Source organism: Oncorhynchus kisutch, linkage group LG18 (genome assembly GCF_002021735.2).
Source record: "Oncorhynchus kisutch isolate 150728-3 linkage group LG18, Okis_V2, whole genome shotgun sequence".
NCBI lineage: Eukaryota > Metazoa > Chordata > Actinopteri > Salmoniformes > Salmonidae > Oncorhynchus > Oncorhynchus kisutch.
This window is the reverse complement of record NC_034191.2, coordinates 40,349,276-40,372,816: the sequence shown is the minus strand read 5'-3', so window position 1 is coordinate 40,372,816 and position 23,541 is coordinate 40,349,276. Positions and strand designations below refer to the sequence as shown.

At 44.4% G+C, this 23,541-nt stretch overlaps 2 protein-coding genes across 3 annotated transcripts; one reads left to right on the top strand and one right to left on the bottom strand.

Moving 5' to 3' along the window:
* The first annotated feature begins 402 nt into the window (after positions 1-402).
* LOC109909358 (estrogen-related receptor gamma-like) lies at positions 403-7,067 on the top strand. Its single transcript, XM_020508421.2, has 7 exons — positions 403-587; positions 985-1,406; positions 2,958-3,074; positions 3,557-3,667; positions 3,779-3,940; positions 4,105-4,374; positions 6,027-7,067. The coding sequence occupies exons 1-7, from the start codon at positions 529-531 to the stop codon at positions 6,269-6,271; spliced, it is 1,386 nt and encodes a 461-aa protein (XP_020364010.2). The 5' UTR covers positions 403-528; the 3' UTR covers positions 6,272-7,067.
* A 3,334-nt stretch (positions 7,068-10,401) lies between these two features.
* LOC109908907 (SH3KBP1-binding protein 1) lies at positions 10,402-22,005 on the bottom strand. Of its 2 annotated transcripts, none has more exons than XM_020507691.2 (17): positions 21,812-22,005; positions 21,401-21,454; positions 21,186-21,231; positions 20,986-21,059; positions 20,808-20,866; positions 20,617-20,697; positions 20,367-20,537; positions 17,162-17,252; positions 16,854-17,044; positions 16,554-16,669; positions 16,227-16,314; positions 15,939-16,055; positions 15,299-15,487; positions 14,861-15,016; positions 14,400-14,681; positions 14,147-14,279; positions 10,402-13,266 (listed from the first exon to the last, which is right to left on the bottom strand). In XM_020507691.2, exons 1-17 carry the CDS (start codon positions 21,889-21,891, stop codon positions 12,612-12,614), a joined length of 2,583 nt encoding a protein of 860 aa, XP_020363280.1. In that variant the 5' UTR covers positions 21,892-22,005; the 3' UTR covers positions 10,402-12,611. The 2 variants fall into 2 exon arrangements, with proteins under 2 accessions (XP_020363280.1, XP_020363281.1); XM_020507692.2 differs by having other exon boundaries at positions 15,299-15,469; positions 21,812-22,003.
* Positions 22,006-23,541: the final 1,536 nt, after the last annotated feature.

Genomic DNA, 23,541 nt, shown 5'->3' with positions numbered 1-23,541 from the left:
GGTCCAACAATTACAGAGGTGAGGGAGGGCGGAGTCTGGAAAACAAGAATAGCAAAATGCATTTAATGATGGACATAGCGCATGGTGTTCCATCATAAGCAATAAACGTTTCATGTTTTCACCTCACTTTGATAACACTTTGTCAATAAGAGGTACCAGTGAAAATCCTCTTTAACAAATCTTATTCATACCTTGACTCGTGTATCATGTATACATGTTTCCTTCTGTGTAGTATGTAAATATGTACATATGTATGTTGTATGCTCAACACAATGGAAGTGAGAAGAGAATGAAACCATCAACAAACGTTTAGTGCTTGTCAGGATTTGTCCTCCAGGCCCCGCCCCTTTGCAATGACACAAGTCTTCAGCTAAATAAACCTGCAACTATAACTGTGGCCCTTGTCTCAGTGTCCTCGCTCTGTCACTATTTCTCTGCCTTTAGCTCCCAAACCAGAATACTAGAATACTACTACTGCATTGACAACTATAGTTCTCATTTCATCTCCTTGAGACTTTCTTCCTGGATATGGATCTAAAGGATTTTTGCCTGAGTGAAAACGTCCACTTCCACAGCCAGCACAACCAGTAAGAATTACTGAGATTATTTTTTGTAAAAAAAAATTACATTCATATTTGGTATGAAAGTAATGAACAATTGAATGTGATCATAGATACATTTTATTGGTCGTTAATCTGATTGCCACCAATTATGTGCTGTTGATGTGTGTTTATTTTAATGATATAAGGCTTAATTCAGTTGAAAAAAAAAAGTTATTATTAATTGTCTGCAGAATAAATGCAAAATTTGGTGTCCTCCATAGGGAACATGAATAAAGTTGTTGGTCCTTGAGGTGGTCCACCTAATAGGCAGACTATATTGTGGTCTGCATGCCACACTGTTATCGTAGCAGTTCTATAAATAATAGGGCATTATTTCAGTGGCACTATGTTGTTGTCATGATCATTTCAATTGTGCCATCAGCCTGTTGGACTCCTCAAACACCGACGACGCTCCTTTACTAGATGATACATGTATCAAGAAGGACCCCCCCAGCCCTACCTTCGCCCTGGACAGAACCACAGAATTCAGTCCCAGCTCGGACAGCAGTGGATACAATTTATTCTCACCGGGTCACTCGCTGGACCCGGAATCCCCGAGTTCGAGCAGCAGCGGCAGCGGTGTCAGCGCAGCACCGGACTCTAGCAGCGCATCTCAGTTTTGCTCGGATCGCAGTTTGGCGCTCTCCTCGCACGTTGACTCCATCCTCAAATGTGACTACTTATCTTCGCTGGGCTCTGGACCTAAAAGGCTGTGCCTAGTGTGTGGCGACTTTGCATCGGGATATCACTACGGAGTAGCGTCGTGTGAGGCATGCAAGGCTTTCTTCAAGAGGACAATTCAAGGTAAACAAAAAGTGTTTAGGTTTCTGCAAAAACCTGATAGAACATCAAATCAAGCAGTCGGTGGTGTGTGTTGCGTGCACTGTGTGCGAGCGTGCACGTGTGATACTTTTAGGACAAGGCGAAGTTCTGGGCTAGATCTTAATTAATAATATAATCAATAATCTATTAGAGGGGGAAGCGCAAATTAGGCTGATTGCGGCATACACAGATTTCCAATAGTTCTGTCAGCCGCAGACTCAGCTATGGGATTGATTTTCGTGTGAAGACTCAATGTGCTTCATATTGGTTGATGGCCCCAGAAATGCTTTATTGTCCCCCAAAATGAAATCGGGGAGGGGACTGTGGATCTATCTCGGTCCGTTCGTACGTTCGTTACACGCGATAGGCCAATCTGCTATCTCAAACAGCACTGGGCCGATTTTGATGCGTCTTGCCATAGAGATCCGGCATTTACAATGTTACACGGATTGGCCGCGAGAGCTATGGCCTAGTAGTTCATTTAAGGGGGGGCGACAACGATATGTTTATTGTTGGCTTGTTTCTAAATGGGAAAAAATGATTTTGTAAAGTCGTTCGTTTTGATTTCTTAATATAATCCTGAATATTGGATTTTTGCAGTCTGAAACTAGAGCGGATTATTCTCTGCTACAAATGTTCCAAAATAACTGACGCGTGATATTGATCCAGTGGCGCTTGATGCGACTGAATCTCAACATTATTTGACTATGCGCCTAATTTCAAGTATGAAGTTGAATGAAAATACTTATTGTATTATCATTTATCAAAAGTGGCTTTTCATAATGCGTTCTTTTAGCAACAGTGCCCATTTCAAAATATAAACTGCAGTTTAAACGTGTGTTATTGCACCTATAACACCACACAACACATTTTAGTTTCTTGATGAATGGCACTCTGAAGAGGTGCCAATCTCTTGTTAAAAGCTTAGAGCTGTAACTTGGAGGCCCTAATCTCAGAGCCTCTTGTCCAGGGGGATGGGGGATTTAGGGGTGAGCTCATTGATCGAGGGCCCTTGGCCCCTAGATCACCCCCAGATCCAGACCTACTTGTCTGGGTATAGATGTGTGGGAGAAATGAATCAATACTCTATTAAATCCCCTTTTTTGTCTTGTGTGAGACCAAACGTTGTAACACTTGTTGTGGTCGTTAGGCTCAGTGTGAAAAAGCCAATCAATATCTGTATTTTGTCTGGGCTTTTATTGATTGCTGTGTGAAAGCTCAGGGTGCCAGCGAATACAGAGGCAAAGGACTTCTGTCATAGTGCCACAGACAGTGAAACTCAGTAAACCACCAGATGGCAAGGGCTAGCCATGGTGGCACCCCCCACTAAAAACACACTTTGTTTTACAGCATGGCAATTTGACCTTTAGGCTTTCTGAAAAGTCAAGCATCGAGAATGCACTGTGAGAGAGATACTGTAAAATACAGTGTCACCATTTGGATTCCATTTTTGCGTCATTGGCTTTTCTGACTGGTTAACCTCAAGTATAGAGTGCGTGGTGTAAACAGAGCTGCGCTTTTCTCTGTTTCCAGGTAACATTGAGTACAGCTGCCCTTTGATGAACGATTGTGAGATCACCAAGCGTCGTAGGAAGTCGTGCCAAGCGTGCCGCTTCCAGAAGTGCCTGCGTGCCGGCATGATGAAGGAAGGTGAGACTTGATGACCAACTCAGCAACTCATCTCAGTGGGATCAATGGGCTCAATAAACGGACATGCTTAAGTGTGCAGGTCTGCAGAACACATGCAGCCTGAGTTAGAGTTTTTAACTACTCAACCTCTATTTTCAATCCCCATTAGCTGTGGCCAAGGCAGCTGCTACTCTTCCTAGGGTCCTGCAACATTAAAGCAGTTATATACCATTTTAAATATTACACAACATTACATTTCCTAACACTTTTCACAACACTTTAAGTATGTTAAGTATGTTTGGGGTGACTTAGACATTTATTTGTATCTCTTTTTAAAAATGGATTCTGCTTGCATCAGTTACCCGATGTGGAATAGAGTTCAATGGCGCCGTGACTCTATGTAGTACTGTGCACCTCCCATAGTCTGTTCTTGACTTGGGGATTGGGGCTCAATCAATGAGCCAAGAGGATGATCACTGATCATCATGTTTGTGTCACCACAGGTGTTCGCATGGACCGAGTCAGAGGAGGACGTCAGAAGTACAAGAGAAGGGGGGACTCTGGCCTCTCTCTTTATACGAAGGCCCCAGACACACACCCCGACAAGTCCAACGGTGTGTACCCTCTGTCCTGCAACACTCACACACTCCAATAAGAGTCTTGTCAGTCACAAGCGGGGAGTACAATAGAGTGCATTACTAATATATCTGTTTGACCTCTTTCAGGATACAAAGTGATCTCCCAGCTCCTCTTGACAGAGCCAGCCCCCCTGTGTGCCACGCCTGACAACTCAACCAATGATGACAACCTTAAAGCCCTGCTGATGCTTTGTGACCTCCTAAACAGGGAACTCCTGGTCATGATTGGCTGGGCAAAGCATATCCCAGGTACCCACTCCTGTTGCTCTTGTAGGTAATCTTAAATAAGCGTGACTCCCTGCTTAAAAACAATTAAAATACTATGCCATTTTACACCGGTACAAAGGGACAAAGTTGACTTTTTATACTGTGAGAACTTATGGAGTATTACATTTCCATATTTGCCCTTCCAGGCTTCTCTGCCCTTTCATTGGTGGACCAGATGACCCTGCTGCAGAGTGGTTGGATGGAGACACTGGTCCTGTCAGTTGTGTCTCAGTCTCTGGGCTATGGGGAGGAGCTGGTGTTTGCTGGGAACCTGCGTCTGGGCCAGGCCCAGTGCAGAGCAGCCGGACTCTCTGACCTCTACACCGCCCTGAGACAGCTGACCACCAAGTACAGGCAGATGAACCTGAGCCGAGAGGAAGTGGTCACTCTCAAGGCCATGGCCCTCGCCAACTCAGGTACTAACTACATGGCCTGCACTGGATATCTGTTATCAGTAGTTCAGTGTTGTCAGCTGTTTATTTATTGTTTTATTTAACCTTTGTTTAACTAGGCAAGTCAGTTAATAACAAATTCTCATTTACAATGACGGCCTACCCCGGGCAAACCCACCCCTAACCCGGACGACGCTGGGCCAATTGTGCGCCGCCCTATGGGACTCCTGATCACAGCCGGTTATGATACAACCCGGGATCGAGCCCGGGTCTGTAGTGACGCCTCTAGCACTGCAAGGTCTCAGACCGCTGCGCCACTCAGGATCCTGTAACTGTGACAGAGCAAACTCAAGAGACCTAGCTGTACCCTTGTACAATCCCTCTTAGAAAGCAGTATGAGAATGACAGAACTATCAAAAATATACAGTACTATCTAATCTGCCTGGCTACTGCTTACAATAAATAATTGTGTTCAATGCAGCTTTACAATACACTGACTTGGTACAAAATCTACTACACTGTCCTCAGGCAGCCCTTACATACAGCCACTCCTTCAGGACTGTGGAGAGAGTCAGGGTTCTATTCAATCCGTATTGTGGAAGTTCGGCGCTGCAGCGTGATTTAAATTTAGAGGCAATGTTACCGCGTTAGCAGAGACTGTATTTACGTAAACGCTGCAGATGTCGGCTCGATTGGAATGACCCTTTACATGTCTATCTTGCATTCTGAAATGCTTTAGCAATACAGATTGATTCAAGCCCCTAAGTGTGATCCACAGTGACTTTCCCTCAGGGTGTGTCCTTGAATACACTTTTGCTCCAGGGTCAGGTCCCCTAGCAGGGCAAGGCTGTTAAATGATGGTCAATGCCTTGAAAAGCTACTAGCTGTCAGGGACTGAATGAGTGGCTAGACCCCTCATATTGGCAAACGTCCCTCACAGGTCTCGTGTTTTAGTAATGGGATTCTCTCAGCATGACCCATGTCACTATCAGCCCTCCACTTTTTTTTTACAACTGCCATTAATAATTGTATATAATGACTAACGGTATTACCGATGCTATACTACATACTTGTGTGCGCCAAAACATTTGTTTATGAATCATTTTCCCATCACCTCTGTATAAACTGCCAGTCTTCAGACCACCATGACAGAGAGTGGGGAGGTCTAGACGTCTGCCAAATCTGTTCTCCAACACCTACTTCTCTCACCCCTCCCTCCCCTCCCTTCCGGCTCCCGCTGTTATTCCCCAGGCCACAGCAAGTGGAAACTGATCAATATCCTAGCAGTGAGAAGGCTGCTTCTGCCCTCAGCCCTGATCAATAAATCCATCTGCCTCCCAGCGCCCTGCAAATTATCACAGGAATTCAGAAATCCATTAGGCGAGTCTGGCTGCGTTAGCCTGACACTCCGGGGCAGTCACAACTGCCTGAGGTGGCTAGAAGGATCAGAGGAGAGAGCCTTTGTTTTTACATTTTACAGTCCTTTCAGGGAAAATGAGGGTCGGCTGCATGCAACTTAACCTTGGCCCGTCCATTAGCCCTCAATGGCGAAACAAATGAGGTGGACAATGGGATCGGACATGCTGTCGTGCCGATACAAGGGGAGGTTTATCACACAATTCCACCCACACCCAAACACCCACAGGCCTCCCTTGACCTTGTCTCTCCCCGCTCAGACGCAGAGAACCTGGAGAGTGTGGAGGCAGTGCAGCGGTTCCAGGACGGACTCCATGAGGCCCTGCAGGAGTACGAGAGCGCCCAGCACACAGCAGAGCTCCACCGGGCAGGCAAACTGCTCATGACCCTGCCCCTGCTCCGGCAGACTGCCAACCGTGCCGTGGACACCTTCTGCCGGCTCCACCTGGAGGGCCACGTGCCCATGCACAAACTCTTCCTGGAGATGCTGGACGCCAACATATGACTGTTCTACACCTAACCTCCCATTGGCCCCTCACAAACCGTAACCAGGTGGCCCATTGTTGTGGGGTCAGAAGTTCAGGGTTTTGGTGGGTCACAGTTTTATGACAAGTCATGGTGTCATGGAACGAGCCTGATAACTGCGTACTGTAGAACAACATATACAAGTGATAGATCTCGTTTCTCATTAGGGCAAAAGCCAAGGGCTCTATTCAATCCGTATCGCAGAAGTTCAGCGTCACAGTGCGATCGAAATTCAAAGGCAACGTTCTTGCGTTAGCGGAGACTGCATTCACGGTAAATACTAGCTTATGTCGGCTCAATCAGAAATTACCTTTAAATTGCTGTCGGGCAATCTGGAAAGCTTCAGCGATGCAGTTTGAATAAAGTTCCAAGTCTGGTAGTTTCATATATTTTGGTACTTTTTACAGAGGAGAGTATGTACAGTACATAGTTTTTTTTATATCGTGGGGATTTTCCAGCCATGATATTCAGTCAATATGAAAGAATGTCACTCATGATGAAAACATAATAGCACTTATTGACGATGCATTCTGTTAGCTAGATATCACATAGCCAAAGGCCTCTGCAAGCTGTTAGCCAGGCTGAACCAGACTATTAGTACTGCTATCATTACAAACAGAACATTCTTTTGGACTTACCTGCCTTATAATGTACTAAGAAGGTGCGTTGCCATGACATTTGTATTTTATTTATTTATTACATGATCGCTGTACAAAGACATGAACTGCTTTCCTACTAGTTTGTATGCGTTTGAATAAAATGCTTTTGGAATTAAATGCGTTTCGAGTGTGACAGACATTGGAGTGGGAACATTGTGTTTCATGTTGAACCCCAAAGTAGGCTCACTATAATTAGTTAAATCGTTTTATTGGATTTATGAAGATCAGATTAGAAAAGTACAGTCATAAAAGCGAGAAACTCGAGGGTACTGTATATGAAATGCACTCATAGCATCCTCGGCTAACATTCTGCTACTGACAAAGCAATCCCACTGTTGCCAAAATAATAATTATTATATCATGGACAGACAGATGTACTTTGTACAGACAAACACAGAACATTGAATGTTACATTTCCATTTCAGATATTTGTTACATAGACATATATACAGTGGGGCAAAAAAGTATTTAGTCAGCCACCAATTGTGCAAGTTCTCCCACTTTAAAAGATGAGAGAGGCCTGTAATTTTCATCATAGGTACACTTCAACTATGACAGACAAAATGAGAAGAAAGAAATCAAGAAAATCACATTGTAGGATTTTTAATGAATGTATTTGGTCACCTACAAACAAGCAAGATTTCTGACTCTCACAGACCTGTAACTTCTTCTTTAAGAGGCTTCTCTGTCCTCCACTCGTTACCTGTATTAATGGCACCTGTTTGAACTTATCAGTATAAAAGACACCTGTCCACAACCTCAAACAGTCACACTCCAAACTCTACTATGGCCAAGACCAAAGAGCTGTCAAAGGACACCAGAAACAAAATTGTAGACCTGCACCAGGCTGGGAAGACTGAATCTGCAATAGGTAAGCAGCTTGGTTTGAAGAAATCAACTGTGGGAGCAATTATTAGGAAATGAAAGACATACAAGACTACTGATAATCTCCCTCGATCTGGGGCTCCACGCAAGATCTCACCCCGTGGGCTCAAAATTATCACAACGGTGAGCAAAAATCCCAGAACCACACGGGGGACCTAGTGAATGAGCTGCAGAGAGCTGGGACCAAAGTAACAAAGCCTACCATCAGTAACACACTACGCCGCAAGGGATTCAAATCTTGCATTGCCAGACGTGTCCCCCTGCTTAAGCCAATACATGTCCAGGCCCGTCTGAAGTTTGCTAGAGAGCATTTGGATGATCCAGAAGAAGATTGGGAAAATGTCATATGGTCAGATGAAACCAAAATATAACTTTTTGGTAAAACTCAACTCGTCGTGTTTGGAGGACAAAGAATGCTGAGTTGCATCCAAAGAACACCATACCTACTGTGAAGCATGGGGGTGGAAACATCATGCTTTGGGGCTGTTTTTCTCCAAAGGGACCAGGACGACTGATCCGTGTAAAGGAAAGAATGAATGGGGCCATGTATCGTGAGATTTTGAGTGAAAACCTCCTTCCATCAGCAAGGGCATTGAAGATGAAACGTGGCTGGGTCTTTCAGCATGACTATGATCCCAAACACACCGCCCGGGCAACGAAGGAGTGGCTTCGTAAGAAGCATTTCAAGGTCCTGGAGTGGCCTAGCCAGTCTCCAGATCTCAACCCCATAGAAAATCTTTGGAGGGAGTTGAAAGTCCGTGTTGCCCAGCAAGAGCCCCAGAACATCACTGCTCTAGAGGAGATCTGCATGGAGGAATGGGCCAAAATACCAGCAACAGTGTGTGAAAACCTTGTGAAGACTTACAGAAAACATTTGACCTCTGTCATTGCCAACAAAGGGTATATAACAAAGTATTGAGATAAACTTTTGTTATTGACCAAATACTTATTTTCCACCATAATTTGCAAATAAAATCATAAAAAATCTATGTGATTTTCTGGATTTTTTTTCTTCTCATTTCGTCTGTCATAGTTGAAGTGTACCTATGATGAAAATTACAGGCCTCTCATCTTTTTAAGTGGGAGAACTTGCACAATTGGTGGCTGACAATACTTTTTTGCCCCACTGTACATATAGGCTTATTTATGTATATATACACATACAGTTGAAGTCAGTTTTTCACAATTCCTGACATTTAATCCTAGTAAAAAAATCCAGTTTTAGGTCAGTTAGGATCACTACTTTATTTTAAGAATGTGAAATGTCAGAATAATAGTAGAGAATTATATAATTCAGCTTTTATTCATTTCATCACATTCCCAGTGGGTCAGAAGTTTACATACACTTAATTTGTATTTGGTAGCATTCCCTTTAAATTGTTTAACTTAAGCCAAATGTTTCAGGTATTCTTCCACAAGCTTCCCACAATAAGTTGGGTGAATTTTGGCCCATTCCCCTGACAGAGCTGGTGTAACTGAGTCAGGTTTGTTGGCCTCCTTTGTCGCACACGCCTTTTCAGTTCTGCCCCCAAATGTTCTATGGGATTGAGGTCAGGGCTTTGTGATGGCCACTCCAATACCTTGACTTTGTTGTCCTTAAGTCATTTTGCCACAACTTTGGACGTTTGCTTGGGGTCATTGTCCATTTGGAAGACACATTTGCAACCAAGCTTTAACTTCCTGACTGTCTTGAGATATTGCTTCAATATATCCACATAATTTTCCGTCCTCATGATGCCATCTATTTTGTGAACTGCACCAGTCCCTCCTGCAGAAAAGCACCCCCACAACATGATGCTGTCACCCCAGTGCTTCACGGTTGGGATGGTGTTCTTCGGCTTGCAAGCCTCCCCCTTTTTCCTCCAAACATAACGATGGTCATTATGGCCAAACAGTTCTATTTTTGTTTCATCAGACCAGAAGACATTTCTCCAAAAAGTACGATCTTTGTCCCCACGTGCAGTTGCAAGCTGTAGTCTGGCTTTTTTATGGTGCTTTTAGAGCAGTGGCTTCTTCCTTGCTGAGCGGCCTTTTAAGTTATTTCGATATAGTACTCGTTTTACTGTGGATGTTGATACTTTTGTACCTGTTTCCTCCAGCATTTTCACAAGGTCCTTTGTTTTTGTCCTGGGAATGATTTGAACATACTTTGGTGCAAAAAGTGCATCTCTAGGAGACGGCGTCGCCTTCCTGAGCGGTATGATGGCTGCGTGGTCCCATGGTGTTTATACTTGTGTATTATTGTTTGTACAGATAAACGTGGTACCTTCAGGCATTTGGAAATTGCTTCCAATGATGAACCACATTTTTTTCTGACGTTTTGGCTGATTTCTTTTGATTTTCCCATGATGTCAAGCAAAGAGGCACTGAGTTTGAAGGTAGGCCTTGAAATGCACCCACAGGTACACCTCCAATTGACTCAAATTATGTCAATTAGCCTATCAGAAGCTTCTAAAGCCATGACATCATTTTCTGGAATTTTAACCTAAGTGTATGTAAACTTCCAAGTTCAACTGTATATATACACATACACAGTACCAGTCAAAAGTTGACACACCTACACACATTCCAGGGTTTTTCTTTATTTGTACATTGTTGAATAATAGTGAAGACATCAAAACTTTTGACTGTTACTGTAATATATATATATAGTCATAAAATGGCATTTAAAACAACGTAGGATAATGGGTTAAAAGCCTACCTTTGGGTTGCTTACAATTTCACAAAACATTCAAGGTGGTGCCAGTTTAACCAATGACACAAACACACACATAAATGGAAGAGTTTGACTAATAGTATGACTTTCTGCTTCATTTATGTGGCACATCATGGAATTGCAGAGGAAAAACAAATGCTACCAAAGTGAAAGACAAAAAAAAAAAAGAAGTGTGACAAGACAGTAAACAGAGACATTTGAACACGCCTTTTCATCTGAGCTATTGGTGCAACAGGCAATACTGCTGAACTACGTTGTTGTCAGTGACATATCAATCAACCCGGTTAACATTGCGACAGAAACCACTAAATACACAAACATGTGAAAACATGTTTATATTTTGTAAATATTCACCTAAGTGTTCAAATGGTTCAGAAAAAGCACAAAGAGATAGACCTCTACCGACATTTGGTAGAATCACTCCACAATCAAGTTGCTTGTCCTTGTAATGAAGTTTGGGTAAAATGGTCATAACCCATAAAAAAAAGATAAAACACAGGTACGTGAGGCACTGGGTTGTGATCTGGAGGAAGACTTGAAAAAGAATGATCCAAAATGGCAGTAAGTTAGTCAGATGTAACTAAACATATGAATGATAAACGATAGACATTTTATCTATAGATTCGCCATCGGATTCTTCGTCAACAATCATCACTACATTTGATACTGCGTGTGCAGTAGGCTTATTGATTCATTTAAGGTACAGAAAGCCAACCGTAGTGCAAAGCAGGAAGACTGAAAGAGAAATCTGTAGAGGATATCAGAAACGTTTAGAGGCCAGCCAACCTGGACAGCTGATGAAACTGTGGTTTTGCACAACCGAATAATACCATTTCTGCCTCAGGGAAGCTAATCTGCGTGCTCATCCCAAAAAAATCTCAAATGCTCACTTTCGATGGCCACACTGGAGAAGTGTGCTCTTCACAGATTAATCCCGGTTTCAACTGCACCGCAGTTGGCAGACAGGGTGTAGGGCGTTGTGTAGGCGAGAGGCTTGCCCCATGGTGGCAGTGGGGTTACGGTATGGGCAGGTATAAGCTACGGACAACAAACAAAAGAGCATTTTATCGATGCCAATTTGAGTGCACGGCAATGGAGGCTGGTGGGAGTAGCTACAGGAGGACGGACGCATTGTAATGGCTGGAATGATAGAAATGGAAGGGAGTCAAACATGTGGTTTCCATATATTTGATTTGTTATACACAGTTCCATTTATTCCATTCCAGCCATTACTATGAGCCCACCAGCCCTCCACGGATGCACAGAAATACCGTGACGAGATCCTGAGGCCCATTGTCATGCCATTCATCTGCCTCCATCACCTCATGTTTCAGCATGATAATACACTGACCCATGTTGCGAGGACCTGTACACAAAATGTCCCAGTTCTTCCATGGCTTGCATTCTCAGACATGTCACTCATTGAGCATGTTTCGGATGCTCTGGATCGATTTTGAACAACAGCGTGTTCCAGTTCCTGCCGATATCCAGCGACTTCGCACAGCTATTGAAGCGGAGTGGGACAACATTCCACAGGCCACGATCAACAGCCTGATCAACTCTATGCGAAGGAGATGTGTTGTGCTGCATAAGGCAAATGGTGGTCACACCAGATACTCACTGGTTTTCTGACCACACTACAAAAATGTTTAAGGTATCTGTGACAAACAGATGCATATCTGTATTCCCAGCTATGTGAAATACATAGGTCAGGGCCCAATGATTTCATTTAAATTGACTGATTTCCTTATATGAACTGTAATGCAGTAAAATCTTTGAAATTGTTGCATTTATATTTTTGTTCAGTGTAATTTAATGAAATGGACTGCTCTACCAAATGCAACCGAACAACTGTATACATGGCTAGATTTACAATGTGTATCATCAACACATTGACAGTTTGTATATGACTCTTGAAAACAGAGGAATGACATTTGATATGTGTCCTTGATAGGAAATGTCCATAAACGCGACAATAGGTGCCGTCACTAAACCACACATGCTCAGAAACACCAAAAGCGTCCATTGTTAGTCCACTCACTCATACATCACCGAGCCAGTCAGAAGCTGGTCTCATTCATAGGGGGTTTAGAACTGGTGGGGGGCACAGGGGAGGAGCTCTCTGGAGTGGCTGCTGCAGCCTCAGGGGGCGGGACTTCTGTAGTAGGGGAGGTGTCAGCTCGACGAGGCGACACGGGGGTCTGGGAGCGGGTTGGACTGACGATTGTAGCAGGGGCAGGGCTGGGTGAGGTGGGCTGCGGCCGGCGCGGCGATGAAGTTGGGGAGGCTGCAGGGGGGCTGGAGAAAGAAGCGGGGGTCCGTAGGCCCAGTCTAGCCTCCAACTCTGAGCATACAGCCAGGCTGCGCCGGGTTCCCCCCTCCGCCCCTCCTGCAGAGTCCGAGACCTTGGCAAGCTCCTGACAACGCTCAACAAAACTACCCCTGCGCAGAGAACCCATGCCACCGTCCCGGTCTCTGTCCTGGGGGACGGTGCGGCCGGGCCGGGGGCTGCCACTGCTGCTGAGGGAGGCCTGGCTCAGACCCAGGTGGTGGGGCTGGATGCCCAACCCCGCCATGGAGAGAGCCATGTCCCGGGGCTTGGTGAGGGGCACCGGAGGGGCCTGGCGGGGCAGGCTACCAGAGAAGGGACCCGAGCTGCTCACACCACCTCTGGTCCCACGCTCTCTGGAGCTCTCACTCAGCTGGGACTGCAAACTGCAGAGACAAGAAACAGAGAGAATATGATCATGGCCTAAAATGTACTTTTTGTTCCACCAGCCACTGTGGCAGGTAGATTTTATTTTTAAATTACCACTTAGAATTTTTTTACCAGCTCAAAAACATTTGCCATAATTACAATCTCTGGAATTTTTCTAAAACAAAAAATGTATTAGTAAGAAGTAATGTGGTATATTGCTTCATTTCATTTTTTCTTTTAACCAAAATATCAGATGAGACAATGTTCAGCTGCCCCTTTTAAGGGCGGACGTTTACCGTGGTAACGAGGCTACTCGAGTCATGCGTCTGTAAGATTTGGGATGTGACTCGTAGTAGACATCGTCTACAGCGTCTCTTCACAATCAGTTGAAGCAGCAGATTCAAACAAACATTGAAAAACAACCGCGCTTGTGAACACAATGTAAATAGCCAAGAAACACCAGGACAAAGTCTCACTTTGCTGACTTGAGTAAATTAGACCAACTTTTATGCCTGTGCCTCCAAAAAATTAATCAGGGGTTCACTTACATTGTGCAAAGCGTGAGGTGGGATTTGTATTCCTTTGTGCAATTAGAAACACTGTACTTTGAAGGCACCTACTTCAGAATTTTTCGCACACTCTCATACTTTACTTTTGATTCTATTTTTATTCACAAATGCGAATGCAACGCTCACACTGTAGAGCCCTGCAAATTGACCACCCCCCCAAACTAAAGCTACTCGCATTTTGGTGGGTGTTCATTTTATGCCCTGAACATGTGCACGGCACATGTGCACTTGCAAAAAGGATAGCATCAGTGGGTTAATATACGCAGCTGTATGGGTCAAGTAGCAGGTGCGTGATTACATGGGCAGTTGGCAATGGTGGCTGGTGTACCTGGAGGTGGAGGCTCGGGGGGTGGAGGAGTGGGTGAACGAGGCAGCGGGACTCATGTCGGGCGTACGGGTCAGAGCCAGGTCACACTGGTCCAGCAGCTCCAGGAGCTCCTCCTCTGTGGGGCCTCCCAGCGCTGAGAGACAACCAGACAGAGATAGTCAGAGGCCTCAACTCAACTTCTAGGACACATCCCTTAAGCAAACCAGTCGACACAAAAAAAAAGCCACGTGTTGTAGAGCGGAGGTCGTCTTACCCCTGATGTCCACTTTCCCTGCGATCTCCATGGCGGTGGTCAGGTCCCACATCTGGATGCTACCGTTGGCATGGCCACCGAAGAGGTAGCGGCGGGGACGTGAGCCGATGCGGCTGGACCCCTCGCACTCGTGCACCATGAAGGAGGTGATGGAGGTGCCGTCCACAGAGCGCACCTCGCACACCCTCTTCCCGTTGGACGAGAGGCGCACGTAGAGTTTGTCTGTGTCGGGGACGACCCTCTGGATAAACACCTGCTGGTCGTCTCGCTCGCCATACGGACCTGTTAGAGAGGAACACGTACCCTTACAGTACGTACCCTTACAGTACGTACCCTTACAGTACGTACCCTTACAGTACGTACCCTTACAGTACGTACCCTTACAGTCCTTTTCTCATTGCATCTCTAAAAATGTTAACAAACCAGTGTCCACTTTTGACCCCTGACCTCTGTCTGCTTACCTATCTCAGTGCCGGCAGCACAGCCCCCGTGGCCGTCGATGTCCTCCAGAGAGAGGATCTTGAAGGAGGTGAGGGGGGTGGAGCCTGGCTGGGTGGAGATCATGCCCCTGAAGCGAGTCACCGTCCAGGTCCGCACGTGGTTGTTGTCTGCACACACTGACGACACAACAGGGTTAGCCCAAAGATCTGCATGATGTGCTCCATCTTCTGCACTAAACTTGGAGGACCAACGTTTCTCTGTCAGCAACATCAATGTTTAACGTAACGCCGTGTCAGCTGACATCCGAAAAGGCAAAAATCAAATCAACCCCAATGAGAAATGTAGCTAAATTAATTCATAAGCATAACATCCAACAGCTCACAAGCGGAGATGGTAGAATACACAGCGAAGTAACGATCATCCCTAAAACGTGGAGGCTCCTAGCCAACCATTCTCACCTGATATGAGGTGCTTCTCAGAGAGCATGATCTTGGTGACGGGGCTACGGTGGACTGAGAAGGTCTGGAAGAGCTGGGGCCCAGAGCCCACGGTCTCCGGGTGCTGCACTATGACCCGCACCGTGCCCGAGCTGGTCCCGTAGGCGATCTCGATCCAGTTGCCGCTGTCGCCTGACGACACATTGGGGACTTTTATCCCATACACTATTTTAGCCACAACGCATGCGGTGTTATGTACCTTGCATATCAAGAAATGGAAGTGGATAGTCAGCCGGTAGACCCAAAAAGGTTAAGGTTGAGGTATTAGGATCGAAATTGGTTCAAGTTAGTGTTCATGTTTGGGACGTGAGGTTAGGGTAAAGATCAAGATTAGTTTAAAGGTTAACGTTAGGTAAAGAGTTAGCGAAACGCCACCGGGAACCATTCAAAATCTGCCAGCTGCCTATAAAATTACCATTGCTGACCATAAATGAAGTAACATGGCATTTATAACATGGCATTATTTCTATTTTATTCTATTTCTATAAGTTTCTATTTCCAATAACCACAATTGACCAATTGATACTTGCTAATCCTTAAAAACATACAGAAAAAAGCTATTCATTTCAGTGAAGGTAAAAATCGAAACGGGCAAACATACTTGTTTTGGGCGTGAGGTAGACACTGAGAGCAGTGATGGCGTCCTCCGTGGGGTCGCGGTACAACTCTGTCACTAGGAGGTCATTGTCCTTCATCCTCAATGGAAACTTCTGAACATCTGTTGACAAGAACACGTCCATGAGAGGTCTATATTTTGCAACCGTATTCATATACTTATACTGAATGATGTACTACAAAAACACCTTGTGACTGCATTCTTCTACACAGAAAAACGATTTCAATAGTTGTCCATTATTGCGTCATAGGTAGAAAAGATGACTTCCCTTACCTATATAATATATGGACCCATTGTTACAGCCTAGAATGAGGAAGGATCCGGCAGTATCATAGCTATTAATGGGAACCACATCTTGATTCTGAGAAGGGAAAGACGAAAGGAAAACATGAAATGGTGTACAACACATATAATATATACCATTTAGCCAACACAACTTACAGCCCTGTGTGCATACATTTTACATATGGGTGGCCCCGGGAATCGAACCCACAATCCTGGCGTTGGAAACTGAGCCATACAGGACCACATATACTATTAATACACATAATAGGCTCTTTTGACGTGACATTCTTACAGAACGTACGGACACAACTTTACCTGCCAATGTTTGGTCACTGCATTCCATACTCCCACTTTCCCTGTGTGGCTGGTGGCAATAAGCTGGTTCCCCACGAAGAAGAGAGCCTCCACGGGGACATTCAGACTGAACACACCTGGAGGGAAGCAGGTACAACGGAGACCTATTAGCACGGCCCTTACAACAAGCCCCCACAACTACCTATGACGTGGTCTCTTAAAGTACTAAACGACAAGTCAACAAATAAACATTTTGAGCGATAAAAACTATACCCGTAACGTTTGTTTTAACACTGTGCGTTCATCCGTTTGCTCACTGACCTATCTCGTTGCCATTGCCGTCGGGACAGATAGTCCAGAGGATGATCTCTGTGCCCGAGGCCACGGCCACCATCTTGTCGTTGTCTCCCAGGGAGCCGCCCATCACCTTGGCGTTGAGTGCCACCCTGTCAATCACCCAGTCCAGGCGGGGACTGGTGAACACTTGCTGCCAGCCCGTAGACTCCTTCACTCTGATGGACGAGGACAGTTTAACACCCTCGACGGTCCTTACCACCCCCACCCCCCCACAAAAAAAGACTGATTCATACAACGCTGTGATATCGTACACGGAAGTCCTGTGTTCTTACCGGTAGCAAACAACAAACTGGGCATAAGCCACAGCGATCCAGTTGTGGTGGCCACAGATGATGCGGACCATGCCTGGGTCTGCAAGCTGAGCTGTGTCGGAAGGGAAAGATGAACAGGCGTGGGTGAAGGTGAACCCTCCAGGTTGATAATGTTCCCTTAACAAATAAATGGCTCCAGGTTAGAGCTTTTACTTTCAATCCATTGCAACCAGACAAGACATATTGATTGAAGCTAAATATAAATAAATATATATTGAAGCTAAATAGAAATAAATATATATTGAAGCTAAATAGAAGGTCAAAATACTGGCCCGAAAGATGGTCACGGTCTGAGTCACAGACGGTTCACTCTAGCCCTAGTGGTCACCTTACTCAGACCTGCACCTTGGAGACTGTTTGCACCAACGCCCCACACATCCAACCCCTTATACATAAACACAGACCCGCACGGGTCAGTTCTTTGGAGCCACACTCACCCCGCGCCAGCCATATCAATTCCGAGCCCCACCCCATATCCAGCAACAGGACAGATTTTTCTCTGCAACCCCACCCACATATAATTATTAAGAGAGCTGATCCGTGACCCGCCAAATAACATCAATTTAATTCATTGTTTTTTATGACTCCAGAGTAGTAGGCTACTAGGCCATTCTCCTTCCCTGCATGAATGAATTTGACTGCATCTCTATTCAACATTAGGATAAAAGGAAACCATGCCATGAATTAAGAGCGATAGGCCTATCTTCTTAGTTACACGATGCAACACATTGACAACCCAAATTGCTTTGAAAAAGAGCCTTCTAATTACCTAATGAAAGCCTATTATATTAAATATTGTTTAGATAACGAAGTAGTTTAATTGAACCGTAGATATACAATTCCCAAAATCAAATTGGCTATAGGCTGCAAAAATAGCCTGTATTCATTTAGTAGGCTACTGGCTACTCAAACTTTTACCAGCCACAGGGGTTTCAACTTTATATAGCCTGCTTACGGTCTAAATGAATGAAAGCCTGAATTAATTTAGCCTAATACTGAATATTAGGAGTAGATTCCTAGAGGAAGAAGTATTTTCTATCTACTAAACGTCTTGGTAAGTCACGGTATTTAAAAAAAAACTTTAAAGTACTTTTGTTTTAGGAGAGTGGTCTGCTCGATTATTTGATTGACAGTTCTGGTCGCCTAGCGATGGACATTAGTCCCGCCTCAAGAAGTGGCATTCCTTTACAGACCAGTAAAATGCCCATTCAGTGGCGCTTCGAAACGATCTCCAGAGAAGGTTGTGTCGGCAAAGCCGTCGTGTACCCAGACATAGAAACATGCCATAGCCAAGGCGCTTTCAAGGATACAGTGGCAAGAAAAAGTATGTGAACCCTTTGGAAATACCTGTATTTCTGCATAAATTGGTCATAAAATTTGATCTGATCTTCATCTAGGTCACAACAATAGACAAAGAGTCTGCTTAAAAATAATTACACGTTTTCATGTCTTTATTGAACACCCCATGTAAACATTCACAGTGCAGGGTGGAAAAAGTATGTGAACCCTTGGATTCAATAACTGGTTGTCCCTCCTTTGGCAGCAATAACCTCAACCAAACGTTTTCCATAATTGCGGATCAGACCTGCACAACGGTCAGGAGGAATTTTGGACCATTCCTCCTTACAAAACTGTTTCAGCCCAGCAATATTCTTGGGATGTCTGGTGTGAACCTCTCGAGGTCATGCCACAGCATCTCAAATCGGGTTTAGGTCAGGACTCTGACTGGGCCATTCCAGAAGGTGTATTTTCTTCTGTTGAAGCCATTCTGTTGTTGATTTACTTCTATGTTTTGGGTCGTTGTCCTGTTGTATCACCCAACTTCTGTTGAGCTTCAATTGGCGGACAGATAAACTTGGAACTTCATTTTTCTGTCGATGATAGCAAGCTGTCCAGGCCCTGAGGGAGCAAAACAGCTCCAAACCATGATGCTCCCTCCACCATACTTTACAGTTAGGATGAGGTTTTGATATTGGTGTGCTGTGCCTTTTTTCCTCCACACGTAGTGTTGTGTGTTCCTTCCAAACAACCCAACTGTAGTTTCATCTGTCCACAGAATATTTTGCCAGTAGCGCTGTGGAACATCCAGGTATACTTTTGCAAACTTCAGACTTGCAGCAATGTTTTTTTGGGACATCAGTGGCTTCTTGTTCAGTGTTTTACGTATCGTAGACTTGTCAACAGAGATGTTAGCATGTTCCAGAGATTTCTGTAAGTCTTTAACTGACACTCTAGGATTCTTCTTAAACCTCATTGAGCATTCTGTGCCTAGCTCTTGCAGGCATCATTGCAGGATGACCACTTCGAGGGAAAGTAGCAACAGTGCTGTACTAATTTATAGACATTTTGACTTACTGTGGACTGATGAACATCAAGGCTTTTAGAGATACTTTTGTAACCCTTTCCAACTTTGTGCAAGTCAACAATTCTTATTCTTAGGTCTTCAGAGATCTCTTTTGTTCGTGGCATAGCTCACATCAGGCAATGCTTCTTGTGAACAGCAAACTCAAATTTTGTGAGTGTTTTTTTTAATAGGGCAAGGCAGCTCTAACCAACATCTCCAATCTCGTCTCATTGATTAGACTCCAGGTTAGCTGACTCCTGGCTCCAATTAGCTTCTGGAGAAGTCATTAGCCTAGGGGTTCACATACTTTTTCCAACCTACACTGAATGTTTAAATGATGTATTCACTATAGACAGGAAAAATACAATCATTTCTGTGTTATTAGTTTAAGCACACTATGTTTGTCTATTGTTGTGCCTTAGATGGAGATCAGATCAAATTTGATGACCAATTTATGCGGAAATCCAGGTAATTCCAAAGGGTTCACATACTTTTTTCTTGCCACTGTATAAGACTGCGGGAGATGAAACTTCATTGACCAGCCCTAGCTGTCATGCAGAATAATGTTCCCCCCCCCCCCACATCCCTAATGCATACTACCTCTTCTATTAGTTATTTTTTTACTTGACTCTCATTGTTATTACTGATGTTGATTGTACTGCACTATTGAGGAAACTACCACATAAGCATTTTGCTGCACCTTTTCAAATGACATTTTATTGGTCACATACACATATTTAGCAGATAATATTGCAGGTGTAGAGAAATGCTTGTAAAATGTGTATGCGTATGTTAAATGTGCATGTGATTCTGAGGCCTTACCACCACTTATCCTCTCCTCAATCGTTGCTTTACCCAGTATGCCCGCGTTGCCCAGGTTGGGTGGCATGGTGTTGCTGCGTCTCACTGGAGCCCTCTCCATGGGCACGGCACAGCCCACCATATACTGAGGTCCCGCCACACTGTGACGGTTTCTCCGCTTCGCCGGGTACACTGGTGAACAAGGAGGAGACGATCAGGAAATCAAACTTAAAACACACACTGACTGTCCTTAAAGTGAAGTCAAATCTACCTGGAGGCGGCAGATAGCCATTGAAGAGCACGTTTCCACAGGAAGATCGGTCCAGTTCGTCACAAAGCTGCAGCTTACGCACTGAGGAAGAGAAAAAAAAAAGTAACCGAGGTACAGACACAAACACACACAAAAAAAAGACAGCCTCTCATTCACAGCTGTATTGGACTAGCTACTGGCTACTTTCTTACCCAACGGAGTGATTCCATAGAACTCCGCTTCATGCATGAGCAGGTGCACATTTATAGACCTAAAAAGAAAGATTAAGAAATCTAATTTGGAAAACAACCTGCCATCAAGGCTGAATAGATTATTTTATTTGTATTTTTTACTCTAATTGTAAACAAATGTAAACAAAGGAATCAGCACCTGGGAAACAACTCTTTGGTACGCAGGAAGTTCAGTATGGGAGTAAAGAGAGATGGGTCCCGATCTATGAAGATCTGTGGGAGATAAAGGTCAGCAGCACATTACAAATATGTTATAAGTAGGCCTAAGTGGTTGCCAATATCAAATAGGTTTATATACACATAGCCTAGTTTAAAAAAAATCGATTTCAGACAACTTACCGCTCCAGTTTCATCCTTCAAGGTTGAGATCCTCCCACTTAGAAGACTGGCAGAGACAACACATCTCACTAGTTAGACCGTACTGAGCTACAGCAAATGACCACATGCCATCTCTATGGGTCGGTAATTAATGAGTTGGAGTGGGTCATTATGAAGACACTTGTGAATTTAATAAAAGGCATTGGCCTAGGTCTCAAAATAAAGAGTTTACCTACCTTGAGAAAAAGGAGTCTGGGACCCATGTCAATGTCTGTCTGGAGGTGCTGAACCTGAAACAACATGATCACTCAAATGAGCATACACACAGACTCAAGTTTGATCAAGTTCAAATCCATTGAAAAGCTAGCAAGCTAACATTACCGAGCTAGCTAGCTTTGCACTTCCGGATGCACTGTGAAGTCAGTAGTTGCAAACGTTACTGTCAGAGACATAAGGTTTAGCTGGAAAAATATCTAACTAACAGTAGTTCGTTTGCTAACTTAAGACAATGGTACTAACGTTATTTGATTACCAAAAATATCTAGTTAGCTAGACAGCCAGCAACTTTTACATAGCTAGCTAGCATTCACCCAACAACAATAGCTAGCAGGCGGTAGCTAACTATTCAAAGTAATGCCAGTTCTCACCTTTTTCCTCCAACATTTAAATGGATAATGTCTCCGGTCCTTGCTATATTAGCCATATTGTAAGCTGTGTGAATGTTCATGCATTGCCCACAAAGTTAACGTTTGAATTAATCATCACAAAAACTATTTAACCAACGACAACGTTAGCCACATAATTATTCCTGTTACAACTTCCTGAAACAGAACCTTCTTCTTCTGTGGTGTCTGACAGTCAACAACAACCATGTTTTCATCGTCGCCGCGCCACAAGGTGTTCTGGAGTGCGGAGTACAGGTGCGATTTACCCAAGTATTGTTTTTACTGTAGGCTACAAGCAACGTCTGACATAATACATATGATCTGGTCAGTAAACACACTAAACGACCAACGGTTATGTGGACACCTGCTCGTCGAACATTCCATTCCAAAATGATGGATTAATATGGAGTTGCTATAACAGCCTCCACTCTCTGGGAAGGCTTTCCACTAGATGTTGGAACATAGCTGCAGGGACTTACTTCCATTCAGCCACAAGGCACTGATGTTGGGTGATTAGGCCTGGCTCGCAGTCGGCATTCCAATTCATCCCAAAGGAGTTCGATGGGTTTGATGTCGGGTCTCTGTGCAGGCCAGTCAAGTTCTTCCACACCAATCTCGACAAACCATTTCTGTATAGACCTCGCTTTGTGCACGTGGGCATTGTAATGCTGAAACAGCAAAGGGCCTTCCCCAAACTGTTGCCACAAAGTTGGAAGCACAGAATAATCTAGAATGTCATTGTATGCTGTAACGTTAAGATTTGCCTTCACTGGAACTAAGGGGCCTAGCCAGAACTATGAAAAACAGCCCCAGACCAATATTCCTCCTCCAGCAAACTTTACAGTTGGCACTATATGCATTGGGGCAGGTAGCGTTCTCCTGGCATCCACCAAATCCAGATCACTCCAGAGAACGCGTTTCCACTGCTCCAGAGTCCAATTGCGGAGAGCTTTACATCACTCCAGCCGACGCTTGGCATTGCGCATAGTGATCTTAGGCTTGTGTGCAGCTGCACAGCCATAGAAACTTGTTTCCTGAAGCTCCTGACGAACAGTTATTGTGCTGACGTTGCTTCCAGAGGAAGTTTGGAACTTGGTCGTGAGTGTTGCAACCGAGGACAGACGATTTTTACACGCTACACACTTCAACATGCGGTGGTCCCGTTCTGTGAGCTTGTGTGGCCTACCACTTTGCTGCTAAGCCATTGTTGCTCCTAGATGTTTGCACTTCACAATAACAGCACTTACAGTTGGCAGAGGCAGCTCTAGCGGGGCAGCAATTTGACAACCTGACTTGTTGGAAAGGTGGTATTCTATGACGGGTGCCACGTTGAAAGTCACTGAGCTCTTAAGTAAGTCCATTCTACTGCCAATGTTTGTCTATGGAGATTGCATGGCTGTGTGCTCATTTTATACACCTGTCAGCAACGGGTGGGGCTGAAATGGCCAAATCCACTAATTTGAAGGGGTGTCTACATATTTTTGTACATATAGTGTATCTACTCAGGGTGTAGGTGACAGTGACACAACAGACAGAAAGTAGAAACAGGAAGTTGGGGCTCCAAGATTCTAGGTACATTGTTCAGCATGTCTGTAAACCATTATCACAATTCATCAAAGCATTATTCATTCAATACATGTACAACTGTGTGAACAGATAAGATGTTTGAAGGTCTGTAGTTGTTAGCTTCAATAATGTTAGGAGAACTTGCT

What these genes read in the sequence shown, in the direction of transcription:
- LOC109908907 (XM_020507691.2), bottom strand. Translation starts at nt 21,891, where the DNA reads ATGAACATTCACACAGCTTACAATATGGCTAATATAGCAAGGACCGGA. An exon ending in CCAGACTCCTTTTTCTCAAG is followed by an intron (nt 21,232 to 21,400) that starts GTAGGTAAACTC and finishes TGTCTCTGCCAG; the next exon opens with TCTTCTAAGTGGGAGGATCT. An exon ending in AGGGAAAGTGGACATCAGGG is followed by an intron (nt 14,280 to 14,399) that starts GTAAGACGACCT and finishes GTTGTCTCTCAG; the next exon opens with CGCTGGGAGGCCCCACAGAG.
- LOC109909358 (XM_020508421.2), top strand. Translation starts at nt 529, where the DNA reads ATGGATCTAAAGGATTTTTGCCTGAGTGAAAACGTCCACTTCCACAGC. An exon ending in ACACCCCGACAAGTCCAACG is followed by an intron (nt 3,668 to 3,778) that starts GTGTGTACCCTC and finishes GACCTCTTTCAG; the next exon opens with GATACAAAGTGATCTCCCAG. An exon ending in CTGGGCAAAGCATATCCCAG is followed by an intron (nt 3,941 to 4,104) that starts GTACCCACTCCT and finishes TTGCCCTTCCAG; the next exon opens with GCTTCTCTGCCCTTTCATTG.